The sequence below is a fragment of the Oncorhynchus kisutch genome, linkage group LG16 (assembly GCF_002021735.2).
Source record: "Oncorhynchus kisutch isolate 150728-3 linkage group LG16, Okis_V2, whole genome shotgun sequence".
Classification (NCBI taxonomy): Eukaryota; Metazoa; Chordata; class Actinopteri; order Salmoniformes; family Salmonidae; genus Oncorhynchus; species Oncorhynchus kisutch.
Window position 1 is genome coordinate 4,917,306 of NC_034189.2, and position 17,843 is coordinate 4,935,148.

General features: G+C 47.9%; 1 protein-coding gene across 2 annotated transcripts; it reads right to left on the bottom strand.

Moving 5' to 3' along the window:
• Positions 1 to 13,857: 13,857 nt before the first annotated feature.
• On the bottom strand, positions 13,858 to 17,615 carry LOC109885567 (ladderlectin-like). Of its 2 annotated transcripts, none has more exons than XM_031791651.1 (6): positions 17,497 to 17,615; positions 15,835 to 15,900; positions 15,594 to 15,694; positions 14,994 to 15,170; positions 14,177 to 14,285; positions 13,858 to 14,079 (listed from the first exon to the last, which is right to left on the bottom strand). In XM_031791651.1, exons 2-6 carry the CDS (start codon positions 15,890 to 15,892, stop codon positions 13,988 to 13,990), a joined length of 537 nt encoding a protein of 178 aa, XP_031647511.1. In that variant the 5' UTR covers positions 15,893 to 15,900; positions 17,497 to 17,615; the 3' UTR covers positions 13,858 to 13,987. The 2 variants fall into 2 exon arrangements, with proteins under 2 accessions (XP_031647511.1, XP_031647512.1); XM_031791652.1 differs by lacking the exon at positions 17,497 to 17,615 and adding an exon at positions 15,995 to 16,107.
• Positions 17,616 to 17,843: the final 228 nt, after the last annotated feature.

Sequence of the window (17,843 nt, forward strand, 5' to 3'; positions counted from 1 at the left end):
CTTTTTAAGGACCCGTCCAGTCAGACACCTCCCTCTATTTTGTCAAAATTTCTCTCCCTCGCTCTCTCTCTCTCTCTCTCTCTCTCTCTCTCTCTCTCTCTTTCTCTCTACCTCTCTCTCGCTCTCTCTCTACCTCTCTCTCCCTCTTGCTCTCTCTCTACCTCTCTCTCTCTCTCTCTCTCTCTCTCTCTCTCTCTCTACCTCTCTCTACCGCTCTCTCTCGCTCTCTCTCTCGCTCTCTCTCTACCGCTCTCTCTCTCTCTCTCTCTCTCTCTCTCTCTCGCTCTCTCTCTACCTCTCGCTCTCTCTCTACCTCTCTCTACCTCTCTACCTCTCTCTCTCTCTCTCTCTCTCTACCTCTCTCTACCGCTCTCTCTCGCTCTCTCTCTACCGCTCTCTCTCTCTCTCTCTCTCTCTCTCTCGCTCTCTCTCTACCTCTCGCTCTCTCTCTACCTCTCGCTCTCTCTCTACCTCTCTCTACCTCTCTCTCTCTCTCTCTCTACCGCTCTCTCTCTCTCTCTCTCTCTCTCGCTCTCATCCTTCAATTCTCCATACTTTCTGACATCTACCTGTTTGACAGGGTTGGGGTCAATTCAAAGTGAAGGTATTCAACTTCTGGCTCAGCTGGTTAGCGAGCTCTGTCTCATTGACAACCCAATGTTGCTAATGGCCAGCTATCTATCCTGTTAATATAACTTGTTTTGTTAGCTAGGTAATGTTAGCTAGGTATGTTAGAAATGTTATGATCACAACTCTCATCTGTTGTCGACATAAGAATTCCATTTGGGAGCACCAGCTAGTTAGCTAGGTAATGTTAGCCATGTTATGAGCACCAGCTAGTTAGCTAGGTAATGTTAGCCATGTTATGAGCACCAGCTCGTTAGCTAGGTAATGTTACCCATGTTATGAGCACCAGCTAGTTAGCTAGGTAATGTTAGCCATGTTATGAGCACCAGCTCGTTAGCTAGGTAATGTTAGCCATGTTATGAGCACCAGCTAGTTAGCTAGGTAATGTTAGCCATGTTATGAGCACCAGCTCGTTAGCTAGGTAATGTTAGCCATGTTATGAGCACCAGCTAGTTAGTTAGGTAATGTTAGCCATGTTATGAGCACCAGCTCGTTAGCTAGGTAATGTTAGCCATGTTATGAGCACCAGCTAGTTTGCTAGGTAATGTTAGCCATGTTATGAGCACCAGCTAGTTAGCTAGGTAGTGTTAGCCATGTTATGAGCACCAGCTAGTTAGCTAGGTAATGTTAGCTAGGTATGTTAGCCATGTTATGAGCACCAGCTAGTTAGCTAGGATATGTTAGCTAGGTATGTTAGCCATGTTATGAGCAACAGCTAGTTAGCTAGGTAATGTTAGCCATGTTATGAGCACCAGCTCGTTAGCTAGGTAATGTTAGCCAAGTTATGAGCACCAGCTCGTTAGCTAGGTAATGTTAGCCATGTTATGAGCACCAGCTAGTTAGCTAGGTAATGTTAGCCATGTTATGAGCACCAGCTAGTTAGCTAGGTAATGTTAGCCATGTTATGAGCACCAGCTCGTTAGCTAGGTAATGTTAGCCATGTTATGAGCACCAGCTAGTTAGTTAGGTAATGTTAGCCATGTTATGAGCACCAGCTCGTTAGCTAGGTAATGTTAGCCATGTTATGAGCACCAGATAGTTTGCTAGGTAATTAGCCATGTTATGAGCACCAGCTAGTTAGCTAGGTAATGTTAGCCATGTTATGAGCACCAGCTAGTTAGCTAGGTAATGTTAGCCATGTTATGAGCACCAGCTAGTTAGCTAGGTAATGTTAGCCATGTTATTAGCACCAGCTAGTTAGCTAGGTAATGTTCGCTAGGTATGTTAGCCATGTTATGAGCACCAGCTAGTTAGCGAGGCAATGTTAGCTAGGTATGTTAGCCATGTTATGAGCACCAGCTAGTTAGCTAGGTAATGTTAGCTAGGTAATGTCAGCGAGGTAATGTTAGCCAGGTAATGTTAGCTAGGTAATGTTAGCTAGGTAATGTTAGCCATGTTATGATCACCAGCTAGTTAGCTAAAGTAATGTTAGCCATGTTATGAGCACCAGCTAGTTAGCTCCAAAAGTGGTTGGTAACGTTTGGCTGCATGCCGACAGTGCTTTCAGAGCCATTCATTTAAATAATCAAAAATACCATAAACCACATAATCTCAGTGTGATTTAATTTGAAACATACTGCAAGATGAGAGGAAAGGTGAAAGATCAATGTCTTAAGGCTAAAGTATTGGAAGAGAGATATGCCGTAGGACCAGCAGCATTCCTTTGTGAGGAGGAGAGAAGGTGGGAGAGGGTAAATAGCTAGCATGCCTTTTCTTTGCGAGGGTCAAGCCTCTCTTTCACCAAACCTTGTCATCAAGGTGACTTTCTGTATTTCTGGAAGAACAGGACAATGGAATAGATGGATGAGGTATGTCCCAAATAGAACCCTATTCCTTACATAGTGGACTAGTTGTCACCCTATAGGCCCTGGTCAAAAGCAGTGTACTATGTTGGGAATGTCTTGAAATAGTTTTATTGTGTAAGATGGTTCTTATGGTACCCCTGTAGCAAAATATGTTGTCTTAAAAAGTTCATTTAACCCTCCCGTGGTCCTGGGGTCATTGTGACCCAGGTCCCGTCCTCCCCTTTCTGTGTTCTGTGCTCGCGGGTCAGAGCGACCCAGGCCCTGTGTTTCCAGGGCTCCCGCTCTGCGCTGGCGGGGTCAGAGTGACCGTGCCAGCCACTGGCGAGGTGTGTGCCTTTGAGCGTAGTAGAGAGTCTGCGAGTGTGGCGAGGCGTGTGCCCCGCTCTGCGCTCTGCTCTCTTCGCTCTGCGCTCAGAGCGACCCTGTCAGCCACTGGCGAGGCGTGTGCCACGGAGCGTAGTAGAGAGTCTGCGACTGTGGCGAGTGTGGCGAGGCTGTGCCCGGCTCCCCGCTCTGCACTCTGGGCTCGCAGCTCTGCGCTCTTGGGTCAGAGCACCTCAGCCAGACGCTGCACAGGTCCGGACGTGCCTCGCTGTGTGCTAGAGAGCAGCCGAGTGTTAGAGTCGCGCTCGTGGCTCAGAGCGACCCTGCCAGCCACTGGCGAGGCGTGTGCCCTGGAGCGTAGTAGAGAGTCTGCGAGTGTGGCGAGGTCGAGCGCTCGTGGGTCAGAGCGACCCTGCCAGCCGCTACACAGGCCCGGACATGCCCCGCTGTGGGCTAGAGATCAGCCGAGTGTTCTTGTTGTGCTCTGCGCTCGTGGTTCAGTGCGACCCAGGCCCTGTGTTTCCAGGGCTCGCGCTCGTGGGTCAGAGCGACCCAGGCCCTGTGTTTCCAGGGCTCTGCCCTCTGCGCTCGTGGGTAAAAGCGACCCAGGCCCTGTGTTTCCAGGGCTCTGCGCTCTGCGCTCGTGGGTCAGTGCGACCCAGGCCCTGTGTTTCCAGGGCTCTGAGCTCTGCGCTCGTGGGTCAGTGCAACCCAGGCCCTGTGTTTCCAGGGCTCGCGCTCTGCGCTCGTGGGTCAGTGCGACCCAGGCCCTGTGTTTCCAGGGCTCTGAGCTCTGCGCTCGTGGGTCAGTGCAACCCAGGCCCTGTGTTTCCAGGGCTCGCGCTCTGAGCTCGTGGGTCAGTGCGACCCAGGCCCTGTGTTTCCAGGGCTCGCGCTCTGAGCTTGTGGGTCAGTGCGACCCAGGCCCTGTGTTTCCAGGGCTCTGAGCTCTGCGCTCGTGGGTCAGTGCAACCCAGGCCCTGTGTTTTCAGGGCTCACGCTCTGCGCTCGTGGGTCAGTGCGACCCAGGCCCTGTGTTTCCAGGGCTCTGAGCTCTGCGCTCGTGGGTCAGTGCAACCCAGGCCCTGTGTTTCCAGGGCTCACGCTCTGAGCTCGTGGGTCAGTGCGACCCAGGCCCTGTGTTTCCAGGGCTCGCGCTCTGAGCTCGTGGGTCAGTGTGACCCAGGCCCTGTGTTTCCAGGGCTGGCGCTCTGCGCTCCGCGCTCTGCGAGTCAGAGTGACCCTGTCAGCCACTGGCGAGGCGTGTGCCCTGGAGCGTAGTAGAGTGTCTGCGAGTGTGGCGAGGTCGTGCCCTCGAACAAAGGGGGGGGGGGGGGGAGTCAAAGTCAAAAGTAACAGTCAGTATCTGGTGTGGCCACCAGCTGCATTTAGTACTGCAGTGCATCTCCTCCTCATGGACTGCACCAGATTGCCCGTTCTTGCTGTGAGATGTTACCCCACTCTTCCACAAGGCACCTGCAAGTTCCCAGAAATTTCTGGGAGGAATGGCCCTAGCCCTTACCCTCCGATCCAACGGGTCCCAGGCGTGCTCAATGGGATTGAGATCCGGGCTCCTCGTTGGCCATGGCAGAATACTGACATTCCTGTATTGCAGGAAATCACACTTGTTCTGTGCAGTATGGCAGGTGGCTTTGTCAAGCTGGAGGGTAGTTAGGATGAGCCTGCAGGAAGGGTACTACATGAGGGAGGAGGATGTCTTCCCTGTTCTTCCACTTTAAGATAACATATCATCATTGACAAAAAGATCATTGACAAAAAAATCTGTTATTCCATTCAGTTATTCCCCTCCTCCTCTCATACCCGAACCTCTCCCCTCTCCCATATCCCTCTCCCCTCCTCCTCTCATACCCTAACCTCTCCCCTCCTCCTCTCATACCCTAACCTCTCCCCTCTCCCATATCCCTCTCCCCTCCTCCTCTCATACCCTAACCTCTCCCCTCCTCCTCTCATACCCTAACCTCTCCTTTTCTCCCATACCTCTCTCCCCTCCTCCTCTCATACCCGAACCTCTCCCCTCTCCCATATCCCTCTCCCCTCCTCCTCTCATACCCTAACCTCTCCTTTCTCCCATACCTCTCTCCCCTCCTCCTCTCATACCCTAACCTCTCCTTTCTCCCATACCTCTCTCCCCTCCTCCTCTCATACCCTAACCTCTCCCCTCTCCCATACCTCTCTCCCCTCCTCCTCTCACACCCCTCTCCCCTCCTCCTCTCATACCCAAACCTCTCCCCTCTCCCATACCTCTCTCCACCCCTCCTCTCATACCCTATACCTCTACTCTCTCCTATACCTCTCTCCCCTACACCTCTCCTCCCCTAACCTCTCCTCTCTCCTATCCCTCTTGTCCCCTTAACTCTCCCCTCCTCCCCTAACCTCTCCCCCTCCTCTCATACCCTAACCTCTCCCTTCTCCCATACCTTTCTCCCCTCGTCCTCTCATACCCTAACCTCTCCCCTCCTCCTCTCATACCCTAAGCTCTCACCCTCTCCCATACTTCTCTCCCCTCCTCCTCTCATAACATATACCTCTCCTCTCTCCTATACCTCTCCTCTCTCCTATACCTCTCTCCTCTCTCCTATACCTCTCTCCCCTCCTCCTCTCCTCTCTCCTATACCTCTCCTCTCTCCTATACCTCTCCTCTCTCCTATACCTCTCTCCCCTCCTCCTCTTGCCTATACCTCTCTCCCCTCCTCCTCTCCTCTCTCCTATACCTCTCTCCCCTCCTCCTCTCCTCTCGCCTCTACCTCTCTCCCCTCCTCCTCTCCTCTCTCCTATACCTCTCCTCTCTCCTATACCTCTCCTCTCTCCTATACATCTCCTCTTTCCCATAACTCTCCTCTCTTCACTACACCTCTCCTCTCTCCTATACCTCTCCCATACCTCTCCTCTCTCCCATACCTCTCCTCTCTCCCCTCCTCCTCTCCTCTCTCCTTTACCTCTCCTCTCTCCTTTACCTCTCCTCTCTCCTATACCCTCTCCTCTCTCCTACACCTCTCCTCTCTCCTATACCTCTCTCCCCTCCTATACCTCTCCTCTCGCCTATACCTTTCCTCTCTCCTATACCTCTCCTCTCTCCTATACCTCTCCTCTCTCCTATACCTCTCCTATACCTCTCCTATACCTCTCCTATACCTCTCCTATACCTCTCCTCTCTCCCATACCTCTCCTCTCTCCCCTCCTCCTCTCCTCTCGCCTAAACCTCTCCTCTCTCCCATACCTCTCCTCTCTCCCCTCATCCTCTCCTCTCGCCTAAACCTCTCCTCTCTCCTATAACTCTCTCCCCTCCTCCTGCCTATACCTCTCTCCCCTCCTCCTCTCCTCTCTCCTATACCTCTCTCCCCTCCTCCTCTCCTCTCTCCTATACCTCTCCTCTCTCCTATACCTCTCCTCTTTCCCATAACTCTCCTCTCTTCCCTACACCTCTCCTCTCTCCTATACCTCTCTCCTATACCTCTCCTCTCTCCCATACCTCTCCTCTCTCCCCTCCTCCTCTCCTCTCTTCTCTCCTATACCTCTCCTCTCTCCTATACCTCTCTCCCCTCCTCCTCTCCTCTCGCCTATACCTCTCCTCTCTCCTATACCTCTCATCTCTCCTATACCTCTCCTCTCTCATATACCTCTCCTATACCTCTCCTATACCTCTCCTCTCTTCCATACCTCTCCTCTCTCCCATACCTCTCCTCTCTCCCCTCCTCCTCTCCTCTCGCCTAAACCTCTCCTCTCTCCTATACCTCTCCTCTCTCCTTGTTGTTGTCGCCATTTAGAAAGTCTGCAATGGAAATAGATGTAACAATTGTCTGCTCCAGTGAGATTCCGTTGAACTGTCGTGTGTCGGTCAAAAACAACTGGAGGTAAAAAACTTTACCCCTCAAAAAAAACCTAACGTACTGCCATGGTCTGCACCAAGGTATTATAATGGTCTGCACCAAGGTATCACCATGGTCTGCACCAAGGTATCATCATGGTCTGCACCAAGGTTTCACCATGGTCTGCACTAAGGTATCATCGTGGTCTGCACCAAGGTATCATCATGGTCTGCACCAAGGTATCATCATGGTCTGCACCAAGGTCTCATCATGGTCTGCACCAAGGTATTATAATGGTCTGCACCAAGGTATCATCATGGTCTGCACCAAGGTATCACCATGGTCTGCACCAAGGTATCATCATGGTCTGCACCAAGGTATCACCATGATCTGCACCAAGGTCTCATCATGGTCTGCACCAAGGTATTATAATGGTATGCACCAAGGTATCACCATGGTCTGCACCAAGGTATTATAATGGTCTGCACCAAGGTATCATCATGGTCTGCACCAAGGTATCATCATGGTCTGCACCAAGGTATCACCATGGTCTGCACCAAGGTATTATAATGGTCTGCACCAAGGTATCACCATGGTCTGCACCAAGGTATCATCATGGTCTGCACCAAGGTATCATCATGGTCTGCACCAAGGTATCATCATGGTCTGCACCAAGGTATCACCATGATCTGCACCAAGGTCTCATCATGGTCTGCACCAAGGTATTATAATGGTCTGCACCAAGGTATCACCATGGTCTGCACCAAGGTATTATAATGGTCTGCACCAAGGTATCATCATGGTCTGCACCAAGGTATCACCATGGTCTGCACCAAGGTATTATAATGGTCTGCACCAAGGTATCACCATGGTCTGCACCAAGGTATCATCATGGTCTGCACCAAGGTATCACCATGGTCTGCACCAAGGTATCATCATGGTATGCAGCAAGGTATCACCATGGTATGCACCAAGGTATCACCATGGTCTGCACCAAGGTACCACCATGGTCTGCACCAAGGTATCATCATGGTCTGCACCAAGGTATCATCATGGTCTGCACCAAGGTATCATCATGTTCTGTACCAAGGTATCACCATGGTCTGCACCAAGGTATCATCATGTTCTGTACCAAGGTATCATCATGGTCTGCACCAAGGTATCATCATGGTATGCAGCAAGGTATCACCATGGTCTGCACCAAGGTATCATCATGGTATGCAGCAAGATATCACCATGGTATGCACCAAGGTATCACCATGGTCTGCACCAAGGTACCACCATGGTCTGCACCAAGGTATCACCATGGTCTGCACCAAGGTATCATCATGGTCTGCACCAAGGTATCATCATGGTCTGCACCAAGGTATCATCATGGTCTGCACCAAGGTATCATCATGTTCTGTACCAAGGTATCACCATGGTCTGCACCAAGGTATCATCATGTTCTGTACCAAGGTATCATCATGGTCTGCACCAAGGTATCATCATGATACCTTGGTGCAGACCATCATTGGAGAGTTTAGGGGACAAGAGGGGTAGTTGAGAGGAGAGGTTAGGGGAGGAGAGGTGTAGGGGAGAGAGGTATAGGAGAGAGTAGAGGTATAGGAGAGAGGAGAGGTATAGGGTCTGAGAGGAGGGGGGGAGAGAGGTATGGGAGAGGGGAGAGGTTCGGGTATGAGAGGAGGAGGGGAGAGAGGTATGGGAGAAAGGAGAGGTTAGGGTATGAGAGGAGGAGGGGAGAGGTTAGGGTATGAGAGGAGGAGGGGAGAGGGATATGGGAGAGGGGAGAGGTTAGGGTATGAGAGGAGGAGGGGAGAGGGATATGGGAGAAAGGAGAGGTTAGGGTATGAGAGGAGGAGGGGAGAGGGATATGGGAGAGGGGAGAGGTTAGGGTATGAGAGGAGGAGGGGAGAGGTTCGGGTATGAGAGGAGGAGGGGAATAACTGAATGGAATAACAGATTTTTTTTGTCAATGATCTTTTTGTCAATGATGATAATATGTCATCTTAAAGTGGAAGAACAGGGAAGACATCCTCCTCCCTCATGTATTACCCTTCCTGCAGCCTCATCCTAACTACCCTCCAGCTTGACAAAGCCACCTCCAATACTGCACAGAACGAGTGTGATTTCCTGCAATACAGGAATGTCAGTATTCTGCCATGGCCAATGAGGAGCCCGGATCTCAATCCCATTGAGCACGCCTGGCCATTCCTCCCAGAAATTTCTGGGATCTTGCAGGTGCCTTGGTGGAAGAGTGGGGTAACATCTCACAGCAAGAACTGGCCAATCTGGTGCAGTCCATGAGGAGGAGATGCACTGCAGTACTTAATGCAGCTGGTGGCCACACCAGATACTGACTGTTACTTTTGACTTTGACCCCACCCCCCCTTTGTTCAGGTACACATTATTCCATTTCTGTTAGTTACATGTCTGTGGAACTTGTTCAGTTTATGTCTCTGTGCAGCGGCTGGCTGGGTCGCTCTGACCCGCAGAGCGCAGAGCACAACAAGAACACTCGGCTGCTCTCTAGCACACAGCGGGGCATGTCCGGACCTGTGTAGCGGCTGGCAGGGTCGCTCTGACCCACGAGCGCACGACCTCGCCACACTCGCAGACTCTCTACTACGCTCCAGGGCACACGCCTCGCCAGTGGCTGGCAGGGTCGCTCTGAGCCACGAGAGCGACTCTAACACTCGGCTGCTCTCTAGCACACAGTGAGGCACGTCCGGACCTGTGCAGCGTCTGGCTGAGGTGCTCTGACCCAAGAGCGCAGAGCTGCGAGCCCAGAGCGCAGAGCGGGGAGCCGGGCACAGTCTCGCCACACTCGCCACACTCGCAGACTCTCTACTACGCTCAGTGGCTGGCACGGTCACTCTGACCCCGCCAGCGCAGAGCGGGAGCCCTGGAAATACAGGGCCTGGGTCGCTCTGACCTGCGAGCGCAGAGCACAGAAAGGGGAGCCCTCCACACACAGGACCTGAGTCACCCTGACCCCAGGACCACGGGAGGGTTAAATGAACTTTTTAAGACAACATATTTTGCTACAGGGGTACCATAAGAAACATCTTACACAATAAAACTATTTCAAGACATTCCCAACATAGTACACTGCTTTTGACCAGGGCCTATAGGGTCACAACTAGTCCACTATGTAAGGAATAAGGTTCTATTTGGGACATACCTCATCCATCTATTCCATTGTCCTGTTCTTCCAGAAATACAGAAAGTCACCTTGATGACAAGGTTTGGTGAAAGAGAGGCTTGACCCTCGCAAAGAAATGGCACGCTAGCTATTTACCCTCTCCCACCTTCTCTCCTCCTCACAAAGGAATGCTGCTGGTCCTACGGCATATCTCTCTTCCAATACTTTAGCCTTAAGACATTGATCTATCACCTCTCCTCTCATCTTGCAGACTGTTTTAAATTAAATCACACTGAGATTATGTGGTTTATGGTATTTTTTGTGCAAATACTTTTGCACTACTATTATGTAAATCCCACTACAAACTTCTGCTAACATTGGCCACCGCTAGCTGAGAATCATTGGTAGCGGTGGGGCAGGCTGTGCCTGTCCTCCTATCTTTTTTTTGCATTTTCAATGGTCTGAAAGATGCTGGAAATGAATATCTTGTTAATGCAAAGACCAGGAAACTCTGGAAAAAAATACAAGTCGATTATTTAAATGAATGGCTCTGAATGCACTGTCGGCATGCATCCAAACGTTATCAACCACTTTTGGAGCTAACTAGCTGGTGATCATAACATGGCTAACATTGCCTAGCTAACTAGCTGGTGCTCATAACATGGCTAACATACCTAGCTAACTAGCTGGTGCTCATAACATGGCTAACATACCTAGCTAACTAGCTGGTGCTCATAACATGGCTAACATTACCTAGCTAACGAGCTGGTGCTCATAACATGGCTAACATTACCTCACTAACTAGCTGGTACTCATAACATGGCTAACATTACCTAGCTAACTAGCTGGTGCTCATAACATGGCTAACATTACCTAGCTAACTAGCTGGTGCCCATAACATGGCTAACATTACCTAGCTAACTAGCTGGTGCTCATAACATGGCTAACATTACCTAGCTAACGAGCTGGTGCTCATAACATGACTAACATTACCTAGCTAACTAGCTGGTGCTCCCAAATGGAATTCTTACTAGCTGGCCATTAGCAACATTGGGTTGTCAATGAGACAGAGCTCGCTAACCAGCTGAGCCAGAAGTTGAATACCTTCACTTTGAATTGACCCCAACCCTGTCAAACAGGTAGATGTCAGAAAGTATGGAGAATTGAAGGATGATAGCGAGAGAGAGAGAGAGAGAGAGAGAGCGGTAGAGAGAGAGAGAGAGAGCGGTAGAGAGAGAGAGAGAGAGAGAGAGAGAGAGGTAGAGAGAGAGCGAGAGAGAGAGAGGTAGAGAGAGAGAGAGAGGTAGAGAGAGTTAGAGAGAGAGAGAGAGAGAGAGAGAGGGGAGAGAGAGAGAGACACAGAGAGAGAGAGACAGAGAGATAGAGAGACAGAGAGACACAGAGAGAGAGAGAGACACAGAGAGAGAGAGAGAGAGGGAGACAGAGAGACAGAGACACAGAGATTTTTGACAAAATAGAGGGAGGTGTCTGACTGGACGGGTCCTTAAAAAGGAGTTGAGAGAGAGGTAGAACTCAACTCACAGGCAGGACAGAGAGAGACCCAGTGAAGACCTTTGAAGAAGTGAAGCTACAACTGAAGACATCAGAAGGTGAGATTTCAACATCTGTTCATCTAATACTTGTCTATGTCTGAACTGACCTCCCATTCCCTATGTAGTGAGCTACTTTAGACAATGGTCCATATTACCATTGTGGACATGAGCTATTCTCTATTTAGTTCACTGTGGGCCCTGGTCCAAAGTAGTGCACTACATAGGGGATAAGAAGTCATTTGGGAAGCATCCATGTTCCAATGTCCGTTGGTCGTGTGAGTACCTGTGCCTTGTTGTTTTGGCTTTCGTGCCTCTTGTATTGTGCATAGATGATTAGGGGTCTCGTCCCGTGTTGTATCATTGTGTGCTAGTGTTTTCGGGTCTCCTCCTGTGTATTTATTCGAGGTACTCCTGGCTCTTTTGAATGGGTTTCAGCCCTGTGTTTTGTATATGTGTTTGCTTGGTCTTCGTCCCCGTGCCTTTACATGGCACACTGTAATTTGGGAAAATAAAAAACCCTATTACACATTCCTGTCTCCTTTATAACAGGGTCTCCTCTCCTCCAGTACCCCCAGCTATACAGTAGGTTATGTACTTAACACAGGGTCTCCTCTCCTCTAGTACCTCCAGCTATACAGTAGGTTATGTACTTAACACAGGGTCTCCTCTCCTCCAGTACCCCCAGCTATACAGTAGGTTATGTACTTAACACAGGGTCTCCTCTCCTCTAGTACCCCCAGCTATACAGTAGGTTATGTACTTAACACAGGGTCTCCTCTCCTCTAGGACCCCCAGCCATCCCAGTGATTTGGAGTAATCCAGTACAATCACAGCTGATTAAAATGCTCATCTCTCTCTCTCCAGACTATCACCATGGTGACATTGACCATCATTCTGCTTGTCAGCACAGCTTTTGCTCTGGGAGACACCTTTGTTCCCATAGGTAAGAGTGACACACCTCACACTGACAGTTGAAGTATGAAGTTTACAGACAGTTACATACGTTTTTCAACCACTCCACAAATGTATTGTTAACAAACTATCGTTTTGGCAAGTCGGTTAGGACATCTACTTTGTGCATGACACAGGTCATTTTTCCAACAATTGTTAACAGACAGATTATTTCACTTATAATCCACTGTATCACAATTCCAGTGCCTTTAAACAGCTTGGAAAATTCCAGAAAATGATGTCATGGCTTTAGAAGCTTCTGATGGGCTCATTGGCATCATTTGAGTCAATTGGAGGTGTACCTGTGGATGTATTTCAAGGCCTACCTTCAAACTCAGTGCCTCTTTGCTTGACATCATGGGAAAATCAAATTAAATCAGCCAAGACAAGTCTGGTTCATCCTTGGGAGCAATTTCAAAATGCCTGAAGGTACCAGGTTCATCTGTACAAACAATAGTACGCAAGTATAAACACCATGGGACCACGCAGCCATCATAATGCTCAGGAAGGAGACACGTTGTCTCCTAGAGATGAAAGTACTTTGGTGCGAAAAGTGCAAATCAATCCCAGAACAACAGCAAAGGACATTGTGAAGATGCTGGAGGAAACGGGGTACAAAAGTATCTATATCCACAGTAAAACGAGTCCTACATCGACATAACATGAAAGGCTGCTCAGCAAGGAAGAAGCCACGGCTCCAAAAACGGCCATAAAAAAGCCAGACTACGGTTTGCAACTGCACATGGGGACAAATACTGTACTTTTTGGAGAAATGTCCTCTGGTCTGATGATATAGAACTGTTTGGCCATAGAAACATTTATAATCACTCCTCAGGATAAAATATATAAATCGATAATATCAACCGCAACGGTCTTGTTCAGTAGGAGAAGGAACGGCAATGGCTTCGCAAAAATCTGTTGCGCGAGCAGAACTCATGCGAACACTTGACAGATGTTATTGTTCTGGCTCATTCCTCAAAATAAAACCCTGAAACTGGTTGAAGACTTGACAACTTGAGGAAGCGATAGGAAAAGGAATCTGGTTGATATCCCTTTAAGTGGCGCAAAGGGAGGCTATGGAACATGCAGATAAAATAGAAGCCACTTCCTGGTTTGATATTCCTCAGGGTTTCACCTGCAATATCAGTTGTTATACACAGACAATATTTTGACAGTTTTGGGAACTTGAATGTTTTCTATCCAATACTAATATGCATATATTAGCAGCTGAGACTGAGAAGCTGGCTGTTTACAATGGGCTCCTTTTCATCCAAGCTACTCAATACTGCCCCTGCAGGCATTAGAAGTTAAACATGTCTTCAGTATCCTAAACATACTGCGTCACTTCACAGGTCTACATTTACATAAAGTATAGCACAATGACAGTTATGTCCTGGTGGCACAGTCCAGCATGGCACTTGCAACATAAAGGTTGTGGGTTTGAGTCCCACAGGGGAAGAAAGAGTACCAACTACAACATGTGTTATGATGCAGAGTTTCAGGTGAAGTGTTAACACCGGTTTTGTACTTAAATGTCTATTTGACAAATACCTTTTAGAAAGATCTCAAAACATGGGACAACTTTGGCAATATGATTCATAGTCAATAACTCATGAGACAAAAAATATTGTCCACATTTTATTGGCTGCAAACAATTCCTCAACATTTGTGTAGTAACTGAGACTTCATTTAACAGCAACAGAGCTTCCCATGAAGCATTAAGGACAAAGACACTACGGAATAGCATTGCTGCTTTTAATGGATACTCTGGCGAAGCGGCAGGAGCCTCAGGGAGCACACAGAGGGCAAGCTCCTTTCACATAATGCATTGTCCCAGCGCTGTTGACCTGAAGACAAAACCAGAATATTCAGCTGTACACAGCAGGAAAGTTAAATTAACTAGGAATAAGTTTAATTTGATGACTGATACTGAGTTTACTGTACCTCCAAAGTTGATATGAACACAAGACTCTCTGGCACCAGCACCAGGCCTTCCTTTAGCCCAGTTCTGGTGATCAAAGTCGGAGCCATCACTCCAGAACCACCGCCTGTCCTGAGGGGGGGAAGTGGGGTTTGAGAATATAGACTAAATGTAGTCCTTCCTCTACCACCTGCAACCAAACAGTTTAAGCTACCACTACTTCAAAACCCACTGACTGGGACTGTTGCTTGTGTAAAGAACCTACAGTCTACTCCTCACATTTGCAGTCATACCGATGCCTTTCAAAGACTATAGTAAGTCTACAACTTTTGAAGCTAGAAACCCCATACACATGGTTACAAGACTGAATGGAAGAGATTACTTTGATCAAATTTATACTTACCTAGAAACATTTTACATGAGTATAAAGGCCTCCGGAAGTTGACAGTAAAATAATTTAGCAGATTCATCTAGAATGACCTACAGGGTCAATTAGGATTAAGGGCGTTGCTCAAGGGCACATCAGATTTCACGGAGTGAGCTCTGGGATTCAAACAAGCCTTTATTGGCCAACTGCGAGGCTACCCGTTGCCTGGCAACTCTTTATATTTTATATGGAAACCATTACAATAGCTGTTAAAAAGCAGCAGCTCCTCTTCCTGGGGTCCACACAAAATGACATTAGAACATTAGACAGAACTACATGAACAAATTACAGGTAGCCTACATGCCACATCTCCCGTTTTTAACCAGATTTGCTGTTCACTTGAGCAATACGCGATGGAACGGCGTTCCTTGCAATAATGGCTCTATATATCACTGTAGGCTTAATGGTCCCACCTCAACCGAATAACATCCTCCAATCCAGGTAGGAGGGAAATCAACAGTCTTGACCAAGACCAACGCCTGTAGAAACTGGTCCTCCTCGGAGCTGTGCACAGATGCCAGGTTTGCGCCAAGGTACTTCACAACGTTGGGTACAGACACCAGTTGATCACCAAGGGACACACAGTACCGCTAGAGAAGAAAGTATTAATTTAACTAGGCAAGTCAGTTAAGAAAATTATTATCTACAGTAACAGCCAAGCAGTAGATGGGAACAAAGACATTTCATGTATTAGTCAGTCAGCCTTGCTGAGAATTTGTCTTCTGGACTCTCAACCAAATATTGACCAGCGCAACTAATTCCTTTTTAAACTCTTAAAGATACTAGTTTATCTCAGTCTTAAGCCATGTCCTGTGGGTTCCAGTATACAGGAGGCACGACTCCACATTAAATATTCAAAATGTATAGAAAATTCCCATCTTAAAGGGAAGTTCAGTATTTCACATCAGTCATGTGTTACAGTTTAAGAAAGTATCACCTTTAAGGTAATGTCAAAGAGCTAATTTCAACTACACTTCCCCCTTCAAATTCACAGTAGATGGTAAGGGTGATACCTCTGCTTCAGGCCAGCTCCTTGTAGTCTTTACAAACATTAAGCAGCGTGATCCATATTTGGTCCAACCGGAAGGACATAAGTCTTCTTCCATCAATGACTCTGTAAGGAGAAGTTACATGTGGCTTTAAAGGCTAGTGGAGAGAGAACTACAAATCACAGCTACAATATTGTTTGTAGGTCAATCAGTAATGTCTGCTACGAGAAAAATACAGAACGAGTCAAGAAAAGTGGACTCTTACGTGCATCTCCCAGAGCAAAGGCAGCACTGAGAAGCAGAAGACTGGTCAACATGGTCATGGAGTCTCCTGAGAGAAACAGAGTGAAGCCATCAAAACCACAGATTCAACTCCACATACAGTAGATTAGAACAGGAATATGTCTGCTTTCCTAAATGCCAACCTATTCCCTAAACAGGGCTGAGGAGAATTTCTGGGCAGGTATTTCTCTCCACTCAGACAGAAGTAATAATTCCCAAATGTAGAAGTGTCACTCATGTTTGGTTATGGCCAAATCTGTCAGAAAACAAACATTATGATTGAACAAAGTTCAATTCTGCTTCTTTTACTTTCCAACAAAAATAAAAGCAAAGTATAAATGCTGGCAGGTAAGGCTCAGTGGCTTGTAACACCAGCAGGTAAGGCTCAGTGGCTTGTAACACCAGCAGGTAAGGCTCAGTGGCTTGTAACACCAGCAGGTAAGGCTCAGTGGCTTGTAACACCAGTAGGTAAGGCTCAGTGGCTTGTAACACCAGCAGGTAAGGCTCAGTGGCTTGTAACACCAGCAGGTAAGGCTCAGTGGCTTGTAACACCAGCAGGTAAGGCTCAGTGGCTTGTAACACCAGTAGGTAAGGCTCAGTGGCTTGTAACACCAGTAGGTAAGGCTCAGTGGCTTGTAACACCAGCAGGTAAGGCTCAGTGGCTAGTAACACCAGCAGGTAAGGCTCAGTGGCTTGTAACACCAGCAGGTAAGGCTCAGTGGCTTGTAACACCAGCAGGTAAGGCTCAGTGGCTTGTAACACCAGCAGGTAAGGCTCAGTGGCTTGTAACACCAGTAGGTAAGGCTCAGTGGCTTGTAACACCAGCAGGTAAGGCTCAGTGGCTTGTAACACCAGTAGGTAAGGCTTAGTGGCTTGTAACACCAGCAGGTAAGGCTCAGTGGCTTGTAACACCGGCAGGTAAGGAGTAGTGGCTTGTAACAAGGTTAAATGGCCACCAGGAAAGGCTGTGATAGGATGTTGTCGTGCTGGAGGGAATACACCACAGCCCAATATTAGACCTATTAATTAATGAAGCAAGGTCTAAGGACATTCCACAGCAAAAGCTTGCTAGTAGATGACATGGTTCAATAAGGTACCTGCTAGCAGCATGGGGTCCCACCTCTGAAGATCCAGCCATAATACACTAGATGGTTCTGATAAAGCACCATTTACAGCACTGATCAATAACTAAATCTAGTTTAGACAAGGCCCATCCAAATATGGCGGCCAATGTTTTGTTCTGGCCTTGCACGTCCATGTTTCCCCTACTTCCAGTCTGGCCCAGCATGGTGCCCATATTGAGAGGGTGATTAGCTAAACAGCTGAGCACAACATGGAATCCATTTAAAGTTGATGGGGAGTGGGGGAAGTAAAAACAGCATTTCATAGTTTCTTGTTCACTGAGACGCAGTGCAACCAATCAGAACAGTCTACAGGATTATAGAAGTAAGACACATTCTGCAGGCAGGAACCATCATTATACCATGTCTCATCTCACTAGCTGTAACACTTCCCTTACAGTTAAATTAAAGGTCTAATACTGGGCCAGCTACACCATAACAATACACATGCTAGGATGAACAGGATATTACACCCCAGTGCAGGAAGTTAAAACCCTAGAAAAGATACAATAGCAGGCACTTACTTTAGCCAATAACAACAGGAACAATAAAGGAACTGGGACACCACAAATGCTGAACAAACCCAAGTAGAACAAGGTGCTTATATACCAGAAGAATGGAAGAGGAATTGATGATTAGCAGAGTGAGTTCAGGTGTGGTGAGTTAGCAGGAAAGGGGCGTGTCCAGAACGTAATTGGGAGTTCAATTATGCCCACTGAATGCATTTTTTTAATAATCATATACAAATAGTTGTTTTGCAGGACAAGGTTTATTTTGACTTTCAAAAATGCCGGAAATGCTTCACCTTGCTCTTCTGGTAGGCTCGATGCAAGTTTCACCATCCAATTATTTCAGACATACAATGCAGTTC

Bases quoted from the DNA above. Each gene is read 5' to 3' on its own strand.
- LOC109885567 (XM_031791651.1), bottom strand. From the start codon at position 15,892: ATGACCATGTTGACCAGTCTTCTGCTTCTCAGTGCTGCCTTTGCTCTG. The intron at 15,695-15,834 runs GTAAGAGTCCAC...TTCTCCTTACAG, and splicing joins CTTTGCTCTGGGAGATGCAC to AGTCATTGATGGAAGAAGAC. The intron at 14,080-14,176 runs GTACAGTAAACT...TTTTGTCTTCAG, and splicing joins TGTTCATATCAACTTTGGAG to GTCAACAGCGCTGGGACAAT.